General features: G+C 37.4%; 3 protein-coding genes across 3 annotated transcripts in view; all 3 read right to left on the bottom strand.

Moving 5' to 3' along the window:
- The window catches only part of LOC127849062 (uncharacterized), a 71287-nt gene extending 53862 nt beyond the window's left edge, over positions 1-17425 (bottom strand). Inside the window, exon 1 of the mRNA XM_052381786.1 lies at positions 17132-17425. The gene's annotated coding sequence lies outside the window, so the exon portion shown is untranslated. The remainder of the gene's footprint in view (positions 1-17131) is intronic.
- LOC127849063 (innexin unc-9-like) lies at positions 1503-11899 on the bottom strand. Its single transcript, XM_052381787.1, has 2 exons — positions 11847-11899; positions 1503-2745 (listed from the first exon to the last, which is right to left on the bottom strand). Exons 1-2 carry the CDS (start codon positions 11897-11899, stop codon positions 1503-1505), a joined length of 1296 nt encoding a protein of 431 aa, XP_052237747.1.
- A 1237-nt stretch (positions 17426-18662) lies between the features above and the next one.
- Positions 18663-19907, bottom strand: LOC127849064 (uncharacterized). The gene is made up of 2 exons (XM_052381788.1): positions 19658-19907; positions 18663-19285 (listed from the first exon to the last, which is right to left on the bottom strand). The coding sequence occupies exons 1-2, from the start codon at positions 19905-19907 to the stop codon at positions 18663-18665; spliced, it is 873 nt and encodes a 290-aa protein (XP_052237748.1).
- Positions 19908-20177: the final 270 nt, after the last annotated feature.

A 20177-nucleotide genomic window follows, 5' to 3' on the forward strand; every position in this document is an offset into this window, starting at 1 on the left:
CACGTTTAACCCAGTTATGCATAGTGGACTCTCCCATTCTTCTTAATTGGATAAATTTATTTCCAAAATTAGGGATGTCTAGTATACTTATTTCTATATTTAGAATGTTTCTTACAGAAATTTCTATAAGCAAACAGCGCAAACCCTGTTTAGACGTCTCATCATGCGGCGTCTCATCTGGGTCTACGCTGTTTGCCAAGGCCTTTTTTCTAGACGCTAGGCATAAATGGGTTAAGGTTATCTGTTAATGCACGTTATGGACGAATCGAATAAAAAATAGTGTGTATATAAACATTAAATGCAGCTCATTACAAAATCCCCGTCAATGGAAACCAAAATGCGTGATTAAACAAATTGCGAGAACAAAAACACAATTATGAATTTTCACACAATGTTTTCTTAATATTGTAATATTGAACAGTTTTTACTGCAAAGACACAGATTACATTGTAGAACAGGCTTTGAAAAAAGGCAATGTACCGCGTCTAAAGAAAATTTAAGAAAATAAAAGTTATTCTACTAGGTTTTGTATTTAAGTACTGTTAACATTAATACATTTAAAACAACATAATTTATTCATTAAGAAAATAAAAACTTGTCTTTTAAAAACAATACAAATCTTATACAAATGCCACACAAGCTTCCATTACAAATTAAAACATATCGATGCAAAATGCACACGATCATAGAAACTTTTATGTTATTTAAATTTTCTGTTACACAAAATAAAAGTGAAACTTTAAGAGGAACTGAAATGAAACTAAACACTTCATAAACACTTTTCAGTGATTTTTGTATTTATCTATTAATGTTTTGATGCAACGCCTCCGTTTGAAATGACCCATCATTCATTTGAATTCATTTCAATCAATATTTCTCATACGCAAAACCCTGCAGATCTCTATTGGTCCATTCGTATTGGAAGACAGTTTTTTATCATGACAAATCTTTCTATGAAACAACAATACTGATCGATCACTGCAAAAATCACGAGTCCCCTTACTATAACCGAATTCACAAAATCTTCTTAGTTGTCAAATTGTCTACCTTTAATTGAATGCACTTCTAAATGCTCTCTGCGTAACAATGCCGTCATAAGTTCTTATGAAAAATAATTTTCGATGATTTAAAAATGTTGATTTAAATTGAAAATCAATAAAGGCGATATATGTGTTCATGTTCGATATGTGTGTTCATGTTCGATATGTCGATGATAATTTGAGCCTTGTTCTAGGAAAACTGGGCTTAATGCATGCCCGTAAAGAATCATCCAATATTGGCCTGTGCAGTTTGCACATGTTATTCACGGACGAGTCGGCACTTTCCTTTCTAATGAAATTTATCGTTTGTCTCATCTACATGAAAATCCAATTGTCGCCTTGATTGGCCTGTACGCACGTCACATGCTAATATTACACGACACTTGCATTTAAACCCAAGTTTCCCAGAACGAGGCTCATTGATATCCGAAATAACGCGGAATGTGTTACGAATTGTCACCCTCAATCCTCCGGTAGCGGCTGTTTCTCGTTGGAAAGCGGCGACATTTCTTCGGGCCTTAGAGTTCCGTCGTCATTGTTCGGTCGTCTGTTCTGCTTCTCTTGGAACTTCCGCCACATGGCCGTCACGAGGTCCGTGGTGACGAGATCTGATGAGTTCCGCGTGACGATGCGCAACACGAAGACACCGTCCTCGCGCAGGTAACTGTCGGCGAAGCGCTGGCAGAGCTTCCGGTCGAAACCGTTTTGGAGCTGATCGGTGATCTTCAGGTATTTCTTGACGAAGGAGACGCGGTTTCTTTTGAAGACGATGGTGAAGCACCAGACTAGGAGGTTGTAGGCGGACACGAACGCGATGAAGAAGAACCAGAACCAGAGAAAGATGAAGATCTTCTCGTTGAACAGATTGATGGGGAGCACGCACTGGATCGTGAACCGTTGAATGTTCTGAAGCTGACGAATCTCGAAGTCGCAGAAGGTCACGCGCGGGAAGCGAGGGCTGTCGCGCCACGGGGTGTTCTCGCTGAGGCCCTTTAGGACCTCGAAACCGAACACGTTGTAGTCGGTCGCCATGAACGCGTTGAGGAGGAAAAACTGGCCGATAACGTTGGCCATGTAAAGGATCTTCACAAACAGGAAGAGTCCCGAAAGATAGGTTCCGCTGCGTTTGCTGCAGATGATGCAGCATATTTTAGACACCTTTTCGCGGGCGGCGACGTAGCGGTTCCAGCTGTAGTTGCGCTCCGTGTCCAGCCACTTGTCCAGATGCGAGGCCATGTGGTCGATGATGTCCTGGCGTCCTTTGGGGTTCGCGAGCTGCGTCTGATCGGCCATGTTGACGATCTTGTTCAGGTTGAGACCGCAGTTGGGGTGAAGCAGCTTCCAGACGACGTTGGGGAACTTGAACATGAACGCTTGGAGGGCGAGAATAAGCGGCACCCACTGATAGTACGTAATCTCCCGCTCCTTCCGCTCGCCGATGTCCACGGGGAGCGTCTCGGAGAACGAGACGACGTAAGTGTTTGAGATCCAGCAGTAGTACTCCGCGTATTTTTCGTACCAGCCTTTGAACTCCGCCGGGTGCCAGCAGTGTATGGGATTGCCGACGAACTGCGACGTGCTCACGACGACGGCGAAGATAATTAGGACGATCACGGTGTAGACGTGGTTCATGCGATCGATCCAGTCATCGTTTCGCGACCCCTGGAGACGCTTGAAACCCGGTATAGCCCCTAATATGGCGGACCTATAACAGAATAGGTAGCGTTAAAGTTGGTGTTTACATTAAACCCAAATGCGTTCATTTTAACATTAATTCCAAAATGCGTTCAAAGCGTTTAATGATGCTACAGATGCGCATTGCCGAAGACAGTAAAGGGTTCTATTTGAAACTTTTTAAAAAGAGGAAGTTACTTTCGTTGTCGGATAAAACATTGTATTTGCAATCCGCTTGATAACGGAAAAGGTGATTCAATTACTTATTGCTTTTGGACCATTAAATGTAATCATTAATTTGTTAAATAATTTGACTGGTTTAAAATAAGTGAATGTCTATAATTTTGATAAATAGAAACCGTGAAGAATATCGTAGTGCCATATTTATGTTTAAAAATAGGGGCTATACCGGCTTCAAATTCAACCCTTTTCGGCGTCACAAATGACGTCATAGGCGCCACAAATGAGGTCATATTTGGAGTAAACAAATCAGAACCTTTTAATGCCCAATCATTCAAACGCCACAAAGTCCAGACATAGCGTAAACCACAGTTTAATTCAGCTAGAACTACACTTAAAATTATGTTGCAAAGGTCTATTGAAAAGTCATAATCATTTTAATCATAATTAAAAAAGAACATACTTTCATACAGAAATTCAAAAGAGAAGAGAAAACACACATAACACGTACAAGCATCGGTATTATAAACTTGAAGATATAAACGTGAACGGAGACAGGTTTTTGAAGTTCTAAAAAATATTTAACACGAGTGCTTACATGCAATATTAAAAATAACATAAAGTATGTACATCGAATAGGAGGTAATGAGTGTGCCACTATGCATCTTGATTATTTATTCACTATAAAACTCGTTTGAGTACGCAACGACATTTGAATTTCGTTCGTAATTGTTCACAATTTATGACGCTAATGAACATTAATTTTTTACTAAGATCGTGAGTGTCAACGACTTCTACTAACTTCTTCGCGCGCGTTTTTATGACGGTCGCTAAGACCGTTCGTCGTTAATACGACAGCAATTATTGTCAGTTTACCGTACTTGTCTGTCGTCTTGAGTACCACGGTTAATGACTTATTGAAGATAAAAGTTAATTGCCTCAAAAACACCGTAATTAAAATATAAATTATACTCAACGGCTTTAAGACAGACTGGGCACGAGAACTTTTCGTGAACCCTCGATTCACATGCAAAGGCTTTAAATGTAACTCATTCAGTCTGTTTTTCAACATTTTTGGCCGGGTCCTGTTAGATTGAGAAAAATCGCGGCGTTTGACTAAAATGGGGAAATAAGTGTTGTTATAGCTTCAAAATTGAACAAGATGTGTTTGTAAAACACAATGCCCCCCTATGTGATGTTTGACCGTGTAGGATGACCTTGACCTTGACCCTTCACCACTCAAAATGTGCAGCTCCTTGAGATACACACGCATTTCAAATATAAAATTGCTAGCTTCAATATTGAAGAAGTGACATTACATGCGCAATTTTGACCCATATATTTGACCTTGAAGGATGACCTTGACCTTTCACCACTCAAAATGTAGAGCTCCATGAGATACACATGCATGCCAAATATCAAGTTGCTATCTTCAATATTGCAAAAGTATTCATAAAATAACCGATTTGGGCCACATATATTTGACCTTGACCTTTCACCACTCAAAATGTGCAGCTCCATGAGATACACATGCATGCCAAATATCAAGTTGCTATCTTCAATATTGCAAAAGTATTCATAAAATAAGCGATTTGGGCCACATATATTTGACCTCTGACCTTGAAGGGTGACCTTGACCTTTCACCACTCAAAATGTGCAGCTCCATGAGATACACATGCATGCCAAATATCAAGTTGCTATCTTCGATATTGCAAAAGTATTCATAAAATGAGCGATTTTGGCCACATATATTTGACCTCTGACCTTGAAGGATGACCTTGACCTTTCACCACTCAAAATATGCAGCTTCATGAGATACACATGCATGCCAAATATGAAGTTGCTATCTTCAATATAGCAAAAGTTATTGCAAAATGTTAAAGTTGGCGCAAACCAACCAACCAACCAACAGACAGGGCAAAAGCAATATGTCCCCCACTACTATAGTGGGGGACATAAAAAAGATGTTTTCAATATTATATGTACTCATGTTCAACTTATATATCTAAATGTTGAAATCTTAAAAAAATTGAAACCTGGGAATTTTATGTCCCATTTTGGGTAATAAATATATACCATTTCCCACTGGGGATGAGGCCGAATACCGGCCCGAATTTAAACAAGGAGCAAACACTGTCAGTTAAGCACGAAACTATTGAAGTTTATTACTTTGCTTAAGAGCGCTATGCACCTATTTCAGTCCCAACTGTATTAAAATACTTCAGCCATTCGACATTCCAGATTTTAAGATGACACATTTTGTTCACAATACAAGGGATGCAAATCTTTATTTCGCAGAGCGTTATCTCCCTTGCCTATGGATTACAAGATACTGAATCAATGTCGTATACTGCGAGGTCAAAAACAAGTAAGGACTATTTTTGGACCGATATTTCAACGACTTGCCGACTATGTATATTTGCTCTAGGTCCGTATTATAACAATTCTTTGTAATTTCGGAACTATTTTCACATACGTAAAATAGTTAATGTTCAAAAACTTCTTGCGCCTTCTTGAACTTTTAAAGTAAAAAAAATATGAGAATGTTTTAAGGGTTATCAAATAGGTTACATTTTCATAACGACTATGATAGTACTTACAATTATGATAAATAGCATTTATCTTCATTGATATATTAGATTAAGGTGACAGTAGTCTTAAAGGGATCTTTTCACGGTTTGGTAAATTGACAAAATTGAAAAAAGTTGTTTCAGATTCGCATATGTTCGGTTTAGTTATGATATTTGTGAGGAGACAGCATAACTGAACATTTGCCATGGTCTAATATAGCCACTATATGCATCTTTTGACGATTTAAAAACATAAAAATTATAAAGCGTTGCAACGCGAAACGATTGAATAATTTGGAGAGTTCTGTTGTTGTCGTTTAAATTTGTGAAACTACGAAGATTGCTTATATAGCGTAAAAAATACACATCTATGTATGCTTGGCAGGATAGCTCAGTTGGCTAATGCGTTTTTACTTCAGGATTCCGGGGTCACTGGTTCGAACACTGCTGCGGGCTACTTGTTTTTCTTTTTTAAATTTTATTTTTGTTTTTTTTCTGGAGCTTTTAAAATTTAACGTTTACATTTATCAATATAAAGCATTTAATGACAAACTTTAAAACATGCCAAAACCTGTGAAAAAGCCCCTCTAAATTGGTTTGTCAGGTACTGGTATACTAAATACAAGAACTGATAGCTATGTTCAAGAACTATTTAATTAATGCAGACTACGTCTCTTTAAAAAAGACAACCCAATAACTCCGACGAAAAGCCGAAGACTTCAAACAATATCTGATACCCTTAACTGACAATAATAAATGGCGGTGAAAGATATGTTTATACATCCATTTACAGTCTACAATGGACTTGGGTTTAAATATTTCGTTGTTTGCCCACGTAGGTCCCGAAGATAGCGTAGCTATGGGTTGCTATTTGCCCACACTCTTAAGGAAATCCCGATAAGATTTTAAACGAAAAACTGGGCTGTCCACAAAAGGTTTACGTTCGTTACAATATATTATAGCCAATGTCCACGCTCGCGTCCTCGTATCTTTACATGTATATAGGATCGTAGTGTGTGTTATGTGGAGGGTTAGGAAACAGCACGAATTCCAAAGTGACTGTCTTTAAATAATATTTTACAAAATACGTTCCTTAGTTTTTCGTGAATCGAATGCTTACACTGATAGAAACAGACGTTTGTATAGGCTACTTCAAGAGTTGAAGTCGTAATTTGAAAATGAAATACGACATTTAATAAGACGAGTAAGGTAAGGTGAACTACTTTTAACCCATTTATGCCTAGTGGACTCTCCCATCCTTCTAAATTGGATCAATCTATTTCCAAAATTAGGGATGTCTAGTATACTTATTTCTATATTTAGAATGTTTCTTACAGAAATTTCTATAAGCAAACAGCGCAGACCCTGTTTAGACGTCTCATCATGTGGCGTCTCATCTGGGTCTACGCTGTTTGCCAATGCCTTTTTCTAGACGCTAGGCATAAATGGGTTAAGACTTATACATGTGTGCATAATCTGATTTCAAATCACGAGTTACCACACAAACAAATACTTCGCACAGTGTAATTATCACAACTGTCTGTTTAATATTCAACAGTGGCAAGCGTTGTTTTCGAAAGATAAGAGTACGGCGTTCTATGGTAAACTACAAGCCTGCAGTCATGCCCTGGCATTATTTAAGATCTTCAGAAATCAGACAATCGAATCGAAATAAAAGGCAATACAAATTTTTTTTATCACCGAGTACCGAATTATTTAGTTGTTTAAAGAGTTGGCAATTAACATATTTGAGAGATAACGTGTCGGTTGACCCTGTCCAGAATTCTTAAAACCTTGTATGTGATGGATCCAAACATTTTTTTTCAAAGCCTTTAAACAATAAAAATATATCTGTATTAACAGATAACAGATGATGAAGATAGTTGTTGAATTTGTGAACGACTTCAAAGATAATTAACCCTTAAAGCGCTGGAGCTGAATTTTAAAGGCCTTTGCAAACTGTTTGGATCCAGATGAGACGCCACAGAACGTGGCGTCTCATCTGGATCCAAACTGTTTGCTATTCTGATAGTATTCTTTGAAAAAAATCGAAGAAAATGCTAATTTTAGAAATTCAGCAGACGACATTTTAGCAGAAGACAAATTACCCAGCATGCAAAGGGTTAACAAAAAGCAAAACAACACAAGGCCAGTACGCTATTGTCTTATATATGTTTGCGACTGCATTCAAAATTGTGCGATTTAAAATCAACATTGAATAAAGTAACGTTTTACTGTTTGTGAACAAGTCATCATGACCGAAAAAGCGTCGTCTACTGCAATTTTTCATAATTTATGAAGTCAAATAATAACTTGATTTTAAATGAATATTTTTAACGCTTGAGTGTTATAACTGTTTTACCTTTTTAACGTCTCTATATCAGGTACGTTTCAAACTCTTCCCGCGACCAGTTGGATTTTGAAAAAGATTACCATAAAATTCTTAGTTGTTTCTTAAAGCGGGTATATACGATTTTTTATATGTGTTTAATTGTAATATATTGATAAAATATGTTACAATAACACAAAATAGGCAAGAAAAAATATACATTAAAGCCGAATTTCATAAAATGCAGCAAAGACAAATTAGCGCCCCGAGCCGATAGTGACGTACATATTTTCCTACAATAACCGAAGCATTCGTCTTTGTATTAGGATCGGAGATAGTGTTCGTGTGTCGTATGAATAGATATTGTTGCAGGAATTCAAATAAACCGTTAAACTAAGTTTAGATGCACATCGTACATGTATGGTATACATGCTGGCGAATTCGGCTGTACAGCCGTTTTCAATTTCAGAATTAAATATCTGGCTTATTTCGCATTTTTCGACATATGTTCTTCTTAACTTTAATTTTAATTTATATTGAAATATATATATAATAAGTTTTGTACACAGTTTATATAAGTTCATAAATATTTGACAAAATCGTATATACCCGCTTTAAAAATTTCTGACAAAAAAAGACTTCTTAAAAGGCTGAATTTCTTTTTGTGGAATGAACGTTTGACCTGTGGTCAATTTTCAAACTTAATTCAATCCATTGTGAGCACATTCGTGACAGCTGCCATTTAATCACGAATCTTAATAGGAATGCAGACGAATGCACCCCATTACGCCTGTTTTTTTCCCCTGCTTTGTGCGTATTTCGAAATAAATTAGGTCTTTCCGCGCCTAAGGTGCATTATGTACGGACCCAGAGAATGTCCCAACACTCCTACCGAATTAACTCACTAGACGCACACATTTTAAATACTAGTAGCTGCAATGTCAAGCTATATAGTTGTTAACTTGTTACTGAAAAGATTTTCGATTTTCGAGTGTGTTGTGGGGGAAGCCGGAATACCCGGCGAAAACCTGTCCGGTATAGTAACCACTAGACAAACTCAAATGAATACGGGAATGGTGATCATTTTTAACCCATTTATGCCTAGTGGACTATCCCATCCTTCTAAATTGGATCAATTTATTTCAAAAATTGGGGATGTCTAGTATATTTATTTCTATGTTTAGAATATTTCTAACAGAAATTTCTTTAAGTAAACAGCGCAGACCCTGATGAGACGCCGCATCATGCCGCATCATCACCTTACGGGCTATGTGTAATTGAAAACTCAAATTACTTCACGTATATCGGATCATCGGCAAAGAGCAAACTAATGCGGAAAGCATGTATAGACGACTTAAAGGCTTTTTACTTCACCGTATATAAAGATAAGGAAGCTTGCGCTCTGTGAAAATGGGGCTTAATGCATGTGCTAAGTGTCGTTCTAGATTGGCCTGCGCCGTCCGTTGTTTTACTATTTATTTGCTTACTCCCCTATATTAAAAATAATTAATAATTGGGCCGTGCTCTGTGAAAAGAGGGTTTAATGCGTGTGCGTAAAGTGTCGTCCCATAATAGCCTGTGCAGTCTGCACAGGCTTATCAGGGACAACACTTTTCGCCTAAACTGGATTTTTGGTAAGAAGAGACTTTCTTTTAAACAGAAAATACCATAAAAGCGGAAAGTGTCGTCCCTGATTAGCCTGTGCGGACTGCACAGGCTAATCTGGGACGACACTTTACGCACATGCATTAAACCCCCTTTTCACAGAGCGCGGCTCAAATCTATAAATCTCCCTCCCTCTGATGGTAGTCCCCTTGCTTTCAAACATCAACATATACGCTGAATGCTTGATGACATACTAGTTTACTCTTTTCAAACATCTGTGTAAGGTTAACTCGGTGTGGCATTATGTTAACCAAAACGACCTGTTGAAATTTCGTCGTGTTGTTGCGGAAACTGTGGGAAATGCCACGTGGAATCTAACTTACAGCCTATTGAAGTAAACTTAGGGAAAAACAACACTACATAAAAGAGACGTTTGCAAATATACCGTCATGAAAATTGACGATATGGCCCGAAATGTAGTGTATCAAAACAAAAAATATTTATGTGTGCTTGCACGTCACTGTCATTTTTTAGAAACATATAATTCAATGTTTACAACATCATCAATAAAACAATTGCTAATGCTGAAAGTGTCATTCGCAAAAAAAAATGTCAATTAAATTAGCACCAATGATAACAGTTCAGTATTCATCTGCGAGTCGTCTGCTATTGAATGTTTCCGGAAATATAAATTTAGCGCATGCGCAATAATAACATCAAACGTTTTCCGTGTTTGGATCATGACCAATTAGCAAGCAGACGACATTTTGACATTCACAAATTGACAACCACATAATTACCGTGCATGCGATGACATGTGTTGACTCGATTCGTACATATGCGTGTGTATTTTTAATTTTATGATGTCATTCCATGCCCGAGGCAGCCTAGTGCACGGACCCAGAGTGTCCCAGCACTTTTAGGTAATTATCTTAGTAGACTACATAAAATTGGGACGACTTTTGAAATATTGCTACCATGTCCACCAATTTTGTACTGAGAGATTTTCAATGTGGAGCGGTCTTGGGGCTATATAGGGGCCAGGGAACCCGGAGGAAGACTACTACAATTCTAACATGGGCCGCTAACGGGGATTGAACCTTGGTCGCTTAGAACAGAAGTGTGCGAAACAAGCAATCAGAGTGCTAACCAGAATGCACCGTAGGCATGCCTTCATAAGTTTATATGTATTCGTTTTATGGGCTTTTTAGTATGATTGTTTATGCTAATTTTACACGAATAATATGACATCAGATGCGTTGTGCATAACAATCCCTCTTATACATTGCACACTATCACAAAACTGTAATTAAACAGATGCACTGAAAAAGATTTGACGTTGCGTTTAAAGTCGTCTGCCAAGACGGGAACAAAGAAAAGTGTCGGCATAAGTGCCTCGAGCAATAAAGGTCGGTATATTGCAAGTTGTAAAGTTCTTATATGCATACTTAAGATTACAATCTAACAACAACATGCTGTCACAACATAACGCGATAAACCCCGTGGAAATGTATTGCAGATTTTACATTGATAAGAATATGTTAATTCAGAGGAACAAAGAAGTGCAGTATATTAGGTCAGTATATTGCAAGGTTGTAAAGATTATTTACGATTATAATGTAGAGAATTCTAACAACAACAAACTGTCACCAACTTACATGTTGACAATAATCCCCGTGAAAATTGAAAAGTACTGAAGATCCAAACTTGATATGAGTAAGTTAATTATCACGAAATGTCTATAAGTATATCATTATTGTGTAATAAATGAAGATCTGATAATTGAATAATTATTAATGGTGAAATGTTCAAAGTAAATTTCGTTGTAAAGGTCACTATGCCGTGCAACAGATAAAAGATGTTTCGTCACTCGTCTTACTAATAAATGTGTGTACTACTTATCACCTTAAACTTAGTCAACCTATTAAAACCACACATTCCCTTATATGTAACAAAAATATTAAATTGCGTTGTATATGATTTACAGATTAGGTATCGGAGAATGTCAACGCCCACCTGTCAACGCCCACCCTCAAACCGCCTAATTTTAAGCGTTTTTAAAAGTATCAAGGCGTTATTCATACATTTAAGATTCTCTTATTTATTTTCGTAATTGTGTTGTGACCTTTTTAGAGTGTGATGAAATATCTTAAAATTGAGTGTGGTGAATTATCTCAAAGTAATGAACCACCTTAATATCCAATTTTATCATTTTGACTACAGCCAAAACGAACAGGTATTCAAGTATGTTTTTTCGGATCATTACTATCCGGTTTCTTATGTACGTAGCAATTATACTCGCATCATATACAAGCTGGAGACTAAACTACTTGTAATAAACAAACCCGGATCTACAATACGTATCATGAACGAGTCGGGAGCCAGACTACGTGTCATGCACGAGCCGGGAGCAACACTATTTTTCATGCACCAGTGGGGAGCCAGACTTCATGTCAAACATGTGACGCCCCTTCTTCAGGCCCTTATCTTCCTCCCGCATCGAGATCCCAGACGATAAAATTGTTCTGCAGATTTCCAAATAATCTCGCCACAAATTAAACCCGCACATCTGGAAAGCGCATTAAGTGCACGCAAAACTATGGTGTACGAACTGGTCCAAAACTATTCTAGACCGTCCCGGACTTTACTTTGGAAGTTTTACTCTATTTTTCTCGGACAAAACGAATTTCAAAATATTCAATCAATCATTGCTGCCAAACACGTTAAAAATGAATATTTTAAGTACTCGAAATGAATGTTTTGTCCGAGAAAAATAGACTCGCTCCAGATGACAACGATATTACATTACGCTCGTAAAACTTCCAAAGTAAAGCATTATAGTAACCCTACTCCAGCAATAATACCGTGTCGGACAGATTAAACTGTCCCGGATGGTTTATGCGTACGAACGGTCCAAAACTTTCCTCAACCGTCCCGGACGGTTTATAAACAGTCCCGGACGATGGGACTGTTTATATACCGTCCGGGACGGTTTAGAATAGCTTTGGACCAGTTCGTACACCTTACAAAACGTCCCTTCGCGAGGAACGAAGCGTATTCAGTGAACATGCAGAGTCAGTGTTCTCCAAAAACATTTAAGTAGCCAGTTATATTTACAAACAAGCCGGCGACTAAGAACTAAGATGGGCGTTTTTTGCGCTGTTTTGAATTGAAATATTTGGGGAAAAGTAGCCTGCGCCAAAATTGTTCATAACCGGTGAAATCGCCGGCTGACACAGTGCTTCCGTAGAACACTGCAAAGTGCATGGATCGGTCAAAATATCGTTAGTAGTGGACTGCGGATCGGTCAAGTTGGTATGTAGGTCAGTGCAATAAAGTTAATGACATTAATGGCGTGTAGATGACAGGGCATAATGGAATTTACATGTTCATGCTAGGTTCTGTATGGTATTTTAAGAAAACTTAGCAAGATAATCTACTATATGTTCACCTGATTTGTTTTGTTGTTTTGTGAACAGTCGGTGGACTTTTTATAGTTTATGTCTCTCTTAAGGGAGTAAATATCCCCCTGATTGCTAACACATTCCCTTTAAAAAGAATGAAAATCTAATGATTGTGGAAAGAACAACTCTTCATTAAGTATTTTAAAAATTACCTTTCGTTCATACATTGGATTAACATAGAAATGTGTAAGTCCGCAGTCCTGGACAGAGAGTCGTACATTCCCATTTGGAGGACAAACAAAAGGTTTCTTATAACCGTACCATAATTATGACGAATGCGGTTATAAATAAAGTGGTAACAGGTAATGTAAGTCCAGACAAGCAGTGTAAGGAATGCCTTTTAACCCATTTATGCCTAGTTGACTCTCCCATCCTTCTAAATGGGATCAATTTATTTCCAAATTAGGGATGTCTAGTATATTTAGTTCTATATTTAGTATATTTCTTACATAATTCCTTAAAGCAAACAGCGCAGACCCAGAAGAGACGCCGCATCACGTGGCGTCTCATCTGGGTCTACGGTGTTTGTCAGGGCCTTTTTTTCTAGACGCTATGTATAAATGATTTAACTGTTTGCACTTTTTCCACCAGAATTTATACGGCAAAAAATAATGCACCTAAAACACATAAACACCAAAAAAGCTTTAATACAAACACGTCGACAAAACGTCGATACATAAACCTATAAAATTGCTCCCGGATTTGTTGAATGGGTCTTACGCAATCTTAATGGTGATAGGCCAGATTTTAAAGGAACGGTATTGAAAATGTGTACATATCTTAAATATCAAAATCATCGTGCTAGTAACAGAAGTTTTTTCGTTGCGGCTAGATAGTGGTAATCATATATTTGATGTTGGAATTCTTAACATGTTACACGTGGTGTATTTGTGAATGTTCAAACGTCTTCAGCAATAACCATTACCAAATGTCGAAGTTCGAACCATAAACATTGTGCACGTTGGTGCTTTTACCCTCTTTTTCGCCCCGAAAGTTTTAGTAACAATAAGATTATTGGGCCACACGCGGCAACACAAACCTAACAAAAATTGCTTTCTTTATATGTTCAAGTTACAGATGTGAGTGAAGCCATTATTTAAACCTAATACTATTATTATCGATTAAGCTTTGTTTGTTCAAGTAACAGAGGTAAGTGAACCCATCTCCGAAACCTGATAGTATACTCATCAGTGCTCCAGCTAGGATTTGAAAAGGGCAGGGGGGATTTTTTGTCAAAAGGGCACTTTGGACGAGCAGTATTTTGTCAAAAGGGCAGTTTTGATCGCGCGGGCGTTTCTGGAATGCTTCCTTATGCATGTCAATTTATATGTAATTAATAATTGTTAGAATAAATTATTCCCATCATCATTAAACAATTCAAACTTAATGACTATAATCAGGAATGAATTAATTACAATGTATTTTAAAAAGAGATTTATTAATCATCATAATATGTAACAATTTTTTTTTATAATTTTTTTTTAGGACAGGGGGGCCCTAGGAAGGGCAGGGCGGAGGTTCGGGAGGGCAGGGCGGAGGTTCGGGAGGGCAGGGCGGGGCGCCCTTCGATTTAGGCCTAGCTGGAGCACTGTAATCATCGTCGATGAAGTATATACATACGTGATAAGGATTAGCGAAACCAGCGAAATCTGTCCAATTTAAAGGGTACCCCAAACCACGCATACAAACGTTCGTTTACAACTTTGTTAAGCTCCATTGCGTTTTAATCAAAGCATTCGCCTTCAGTCGGGAAGTTTTGTGTATTTAAAACCCACACAAACACAAGCGCTTTCATGCGTATCTCTCCTGGATTTATCATTTGTGTATTTGCATTTCACATGTAAAAGCCTTTTTTTCTTTTAGCGAATGAAACACTGTTTCATAAGAAGAATAAAATAAGAATTTATAATAAATACATGTATGTTAATTAAATATTATATTTAAGTATAACATAAACATCTGGAAGATTAAACTGTGTGTCGATTCTTTTCTTTAATGTTCCTTGTAACTTTCTCTATTGACCTACGTAGTTCATCCCGCAACTATTCGATTCTAGTCCAAATTTTTGACGCTCTTAAATATTAAGCTACTTTTTACATGGGTAATATTTGGAGCGTTCCAAAGAATTTAGCCCATATAAAAAGTATCTCTAAATTCTTTGCGCGTCTTATAAATGAGACTAATTCGATTCATACATAGACTATGGTACTTGCATTCAAAATATTACAATGATAATCCAACGTGTACGATTTTGTTTCGAACACCTTACACAAACTGAATAAACTTAATAAGATTTGATACTATGTGTCGATTTGTTTCTATTCAATTCTATACAGTTTTTAATCCATTTGATCTGTCAATGGTAGTTATTATTCACATGCGGGCATGATCTCTGTTAACAATGCTTTGTTAATTGAATGCCTTTTGACACCATACAATACCGATACGGGAAAAAGGCAACTGAGAATGTGAGATAAAGTAAGAAATGAATTAAAAACCCAATGTACCACGCAATTATTAAAACATATTATAAACCATTTCTCTATTTTCTCGCCGTTTCAAAATGCATCCCGTGCCGTATTTCCGTCTTTTCTGAGAGTTCTAGTTCCATTAAAATTCATTGCTAAGCAGTTCACTTACAAGTTTGTCCACTTTATATGTTATCTTTATGACTGTGTAGATTTCTCTTTTCTTTTTGTAAAGTTTTATATATACATAAAATTGTCGCCATATTTTCACGTTTTTTTTCGATGCGGGTGTTAAAGTCAAAGTTTTTTCTCAATACTTTTAAGTGAAACATACACACATCAGGTGAATAAAAAATAATGCAATGTAAACGTCTTGTTGACTTTTTTAATCCCATATCAAATTAATGTTGGCCTTCTGTAGAATTAACAAAACAGATCATTTATTTGGCACGAGGCGATAGCGCGTTTCTTGGATGCGTTATACCATCATGTATTCATACTAGAAAGTATTTTTAAGTGTCCAAAAACAAACTGTTTAAACGACAAAAAAAAATGCGCTATACGTCTTTATGTGAACAATATTATACTATTACAATTTTAAGATATTATACACTTCAATAAACAAAACCGTCTCAGTCGTCAGTTTCAAGTTATTCTGTTTACTGTGAAATGACGTCATTTTTTTTACGAAATGACGTAATTATCCCAGCGAAAATTCTCCAATCCACCTCTTTAATTAACAATGTAAATTAACGGCGTAAAATAAAAAGAAAATTAGTTGGATTCGGATGAATATCGAATTTAATTCACGAGTGGTCATAGAAAAAAATATTTACGAGTAAAATCGATATTCCACCGAATCCAACAAATATCCTCTATATCAAACATTACATTCTATATTAAGTTTCGGCAATCATTACATATGACATAAGCGGAGTTTTCGTCGTTCAAAGAAGGAAGACATAGCTCTACTACAAATTAACTATTTGCGTTAAAACCATCGTCACTTAAAGGGATCTTTTCACGGTTTGGTAAATTGACAAAATTGAAAAAAGTTGTTTCAGATTCGCAAATTTTCGTTTTAGTTATGATATTTGTGAGGAAACACTATTACTGAACATTTACCATAGTCCAATTTCGCCATTATATGTATCTTTTGACGATTTAAAAACCTAAAAATTATAAAGCGTTGCAACGCGAAACGATTGAATAATTTGGAGAGTTCTGTTGTTGTCGTTTAAATTTACGAAACTACGAAGATTGCTTATATAAGGTATAAAATACATAAACTATGTATACCTGGCGGAATAGCCGAGGGGGCTAATGCGTTTTTAATTCAGACTAATTCCAGTACTCCGGCGGTCACTGGTTCGAGCCCTGATACGAGCTATGTTTTTTTCCTTTTTTTAATTTTATTCTTGTTTTTTTAACTAGAGCTTTTAAGATCCAATGTTTACATTTATCAATATAAAGCATTTAATGACAAACTTCAAAATATGCCAAAACCTGTGAAAAGGCCCCTTTAAAGGATCAAATCGCGACAGTTTTCTTCTATAAGCTCTTGATACATTTATTTTTTCTGTGCTAAAATGTTCATACAAGTAAAAGCTAACGCTATTGGTAGATTATAGAATAATAGACATGGAATGTGTGCATCTACAATTTTTGTCATAAAATGATAAAAAAAGTGCGCATTTTTTTCACATGGTCCAATACACTCCCCAATACAATCCCCAGCACTCGTACAAACAAATACTCAGTCATAACACTTTAGAACACAACGAATATTTATAAACTTACATGTTTGTAGTGTCTGACTTCCGCTACCAGCGGTCACGTTTTGTTGAAAACTCCTCAAAAAGCGAAATTTTGTCTTCACCTTACTTCACAAAAACACTACACGAAAACGTAAAAATTTCGTGAAAAACGAAATGTTCTCTTTGAGATTCTGTTTAAACCAGTTTTCGTTGTGATAAACATTCGCCGAAGTATTTCAATATCGCATGTCTGTTGTATAAACACCTTTACTACACACTTGTTTGCAAGTCGACTTTAGACGATGAATACATCACAAAGGCCAACCAATCTGAATCGCCGAAATGTGTGCCGCAGGCGTGTCTCTATACAGTAGTCTGGTCCCCAGCTGATGAAACACCACTATTTTACAGGTATAAAATAACTTATTACAAAATGCTTTTTTATTCTTATGATATCACCATGATCTAAATACAATGCAAGTTTTATTATATATCCAAATATATAAAGATTTATTGCACGAGTTTAATCTTTGCATATAAAAGTCAGTTAAAACTATTTAAATCTGGTAGAAGGGAAACAACTCCCACAACACATCAACGTTTTGCAGTGTAGGGAGGTAAGCCAAGATGGTATTACAATTTACGGAGCAGAACATAATATGTGTTTTATTATGATTTACACAATGTACATCATCAGTATAACAAACAACAAAACAAACAAACAACACAGCATGATTAAGAAGTTCATGACGCGTAAATCTTATAATTTCATTTTCTACGGTATACATTTCAGTACCTACTGTATACATTTCAGTACCTACTGTATACATTTCCGTGCATACGGTATACATGTAAATAGTCTTTATTATAAAAACATATGAGAACTCATCGCTTAAACTCTCTTGTTTTGTATAATAAGTTTAGTTTATTAGCATTCGAAATAGTTATTTGCACTCGTCCTCCTCTTCACGCCCCTCTGTACCTGATTCGGGATATTCTCATCGATAAGATGAATGTACGCTAAAGGAACATCGATTAAATTAATGTTCGCACGAAATAGGGGCCTACTCTTCAAACTCTTGCATTAGTTTTACTGAACTATTGCTTATTTATGACGTTTAGCTGTTTTCTGTTATTTTTAAATATAACCATCACCTTCGTTAACGCTAAAATGATAGTTTGTAACAGCTCAGTAGCTGAGAAGTAGCTGATTAAACTCCAAAGATCACTATATGTCATATAGTTTTTCTCTAACTGTTTTATCAATGTATCATGTAATTGTGTAATGACTAATTTATAATGTATATGAACTTACATGTTGTCACAATACATGTATGTCCATTGTATTATGTGACATGTGAAACAAAATAAAGATTTGCGTTGTTTTTGTTTATCTTAAAATGAGTTGAAAGAAACCAGCAGCTAGTTTTTTTAGCAATGTATAGTCTACCTTGCTATCCTATAAACAATAGATTATGTCCATGCATCAGTCTCTACTTCAGGTGGATTCCTTCTTCATAAGACGTTTCGGCGCTGTTCACGACATCTTCCGGAGGTGCGTCGGGCGAGGGTGATCAAATCTCGACCAGAGACTGATTAGCTGTCCACTGCTGTTCTCTCATCTTACATAGCCATTTTGAGGCTGATTCTGCTTGCCTGCAGACATCTGCTATTGCCCGTCTCTTTGCCATTCCAGTGATGCCAAGTACATGTACTCCGTAGACCTTCCAGAGTGACTGCCCGGCCAAGCCCCGACTGCCAACCTCGATAGGGAGGTTCCACGTCTTCCATCCTTGTCGTCGGCACTCATCAAGTAGCGGCTGGCTTTTTGCCTTATTTCTCTCGAGTGCCTCCTCCATTCGCTGTTCCCATGGCACTGTCGGATCCAGAAGCACTAGCTTCATTCTTGCTATCGAAAGCAACAACACATCAGGGTGTAGAGTCTTTGAGGCGACGTCTGGTGGGAATTTCAGCTTCTTCAGGTCTACCATAAGTTCCCAGTCGCTCGTTGATGCTATGATGCCTGAATTTGTAGACCTGTTGTTGCTTGATGCTGATCCTCCCTCTTTTACGAAATTGATGAAGGTTGGCCTTGTCTGCATTGATGGCTTCTTCTTTCGCGCCACACCACAGGCTTGCTGCAATCTCGCTGAGGATCTTGTGCCGCCATCGGTATTTCGCGCTCGTAAGTGCTGTTCTGCAAGACGACAGGATGTACTCTAGGTTTGCTGGCCTTCCACATAACTTGCAGGTGAGGTCATCAGTGAGTTTCCAGGTCCGAAGTTTGGTAGGTGTAGGCAACACATCTTAAACAGAGCGTAGAAGAAATCCCATTCTATGGTGGTCCATTTTATAACACTCCAAGAATCACTTCTTGGTTGCACCCCTTCTCATTTCAACCAACTGCCTTTTTTTTGTTCACTCCAACGGCTGCCGCTTGTCTTGTCTGCCCCTTTGTCGACCGCATTTCACCCTGAACCATCCTCCTCTTCTCTGCTGTTGATGCAGCACTCCAATTGGCTCTAGTGAAACATCCTAATCCCATCCTGCCAGATGTAGTTGCCCCCACGATGTCGTTGTGTATGAGCCTGAATTCTGCGTCGTCGACTGCCTTGACTGCCACCCACTTCCGACCTGTGTTGACTTACACCCGCGCTCCTGTGACTTTTTCGTCCACATTGCCTGACTTTGGTGACCTTGACCTCCTCTGTGGGAGAGGGAAGTGGAAGCTGTAGCTTGCTACCAGATCTGTACAGGCCGATACTTGAGAAGCTTCTTGGAACTCCAAGCCATCTTCTGATGCTTAATTTGTTCTTCATGGCTACGGCAGTCGATATTGGGACGTCGTGCACCAAAAGAGGCCACATAAGTCTTGGGAGTACTCCATATTGGTAGATCCAAGCCTTGTAATTCCCAGGTAGGCCGCTCTTGTCCACGGCTTGCATACAGTCAGTTGCCGCATGTCTATTACACTAATTTATTGCTAATTAATCATGTTAAGAAACAGAAAGACAGAAAATATTTGATGAATAAAACTATTGACATTTTGTTTTTAATTTAACGTGCAATCATAATGACTACGTTTAATT

Source organism: Dreissena polymorpha, chromosome 10 (assembly GCF_020536995.1).
Source record: "Dreissena polymorpha isolate Duluth1 chromosome 10, UMN_Dpol_1.0, whole genome shotgun sequence".
NCBI lineage: Eukaryota > Metazoa > Mollusca > Bivalvia > Myida > Dreissenidae > Dreissena > Dreissena polymorpha.

Bases quoted from the DNA above. Each gene is read 5' to 3' on its own strand.
- LOC127849063 (XM_052381787.1), bottom strand. From the start codon at position 11,899: ATGCGGGAGGAAGATAAGGGCCTGAAGAAGGGGCGTCACATGTTTGAC. The intron at 2,746-11,846 runs GTCTGGCTCCCC...ATTCTGTTATAG, and splicing joins CGTCACATGTTTGACATGAA to GTCCGCCATATTAGGGGCTA.
- LOC127849064 (XM_052381788.1), bottom strand. From the start codon at position 19,907: ATGAAGAACAAATTAAGCATCAGAAGATGGCTTGGAGTTCCAAGAAGC. The intron at 19,286-19,657 runs GTGGGGGCAACT...GTCGTCTTGCAG, and splicing joins GGCTCATACACAACGACATC to AACAGCACTTACGAGCGCGA.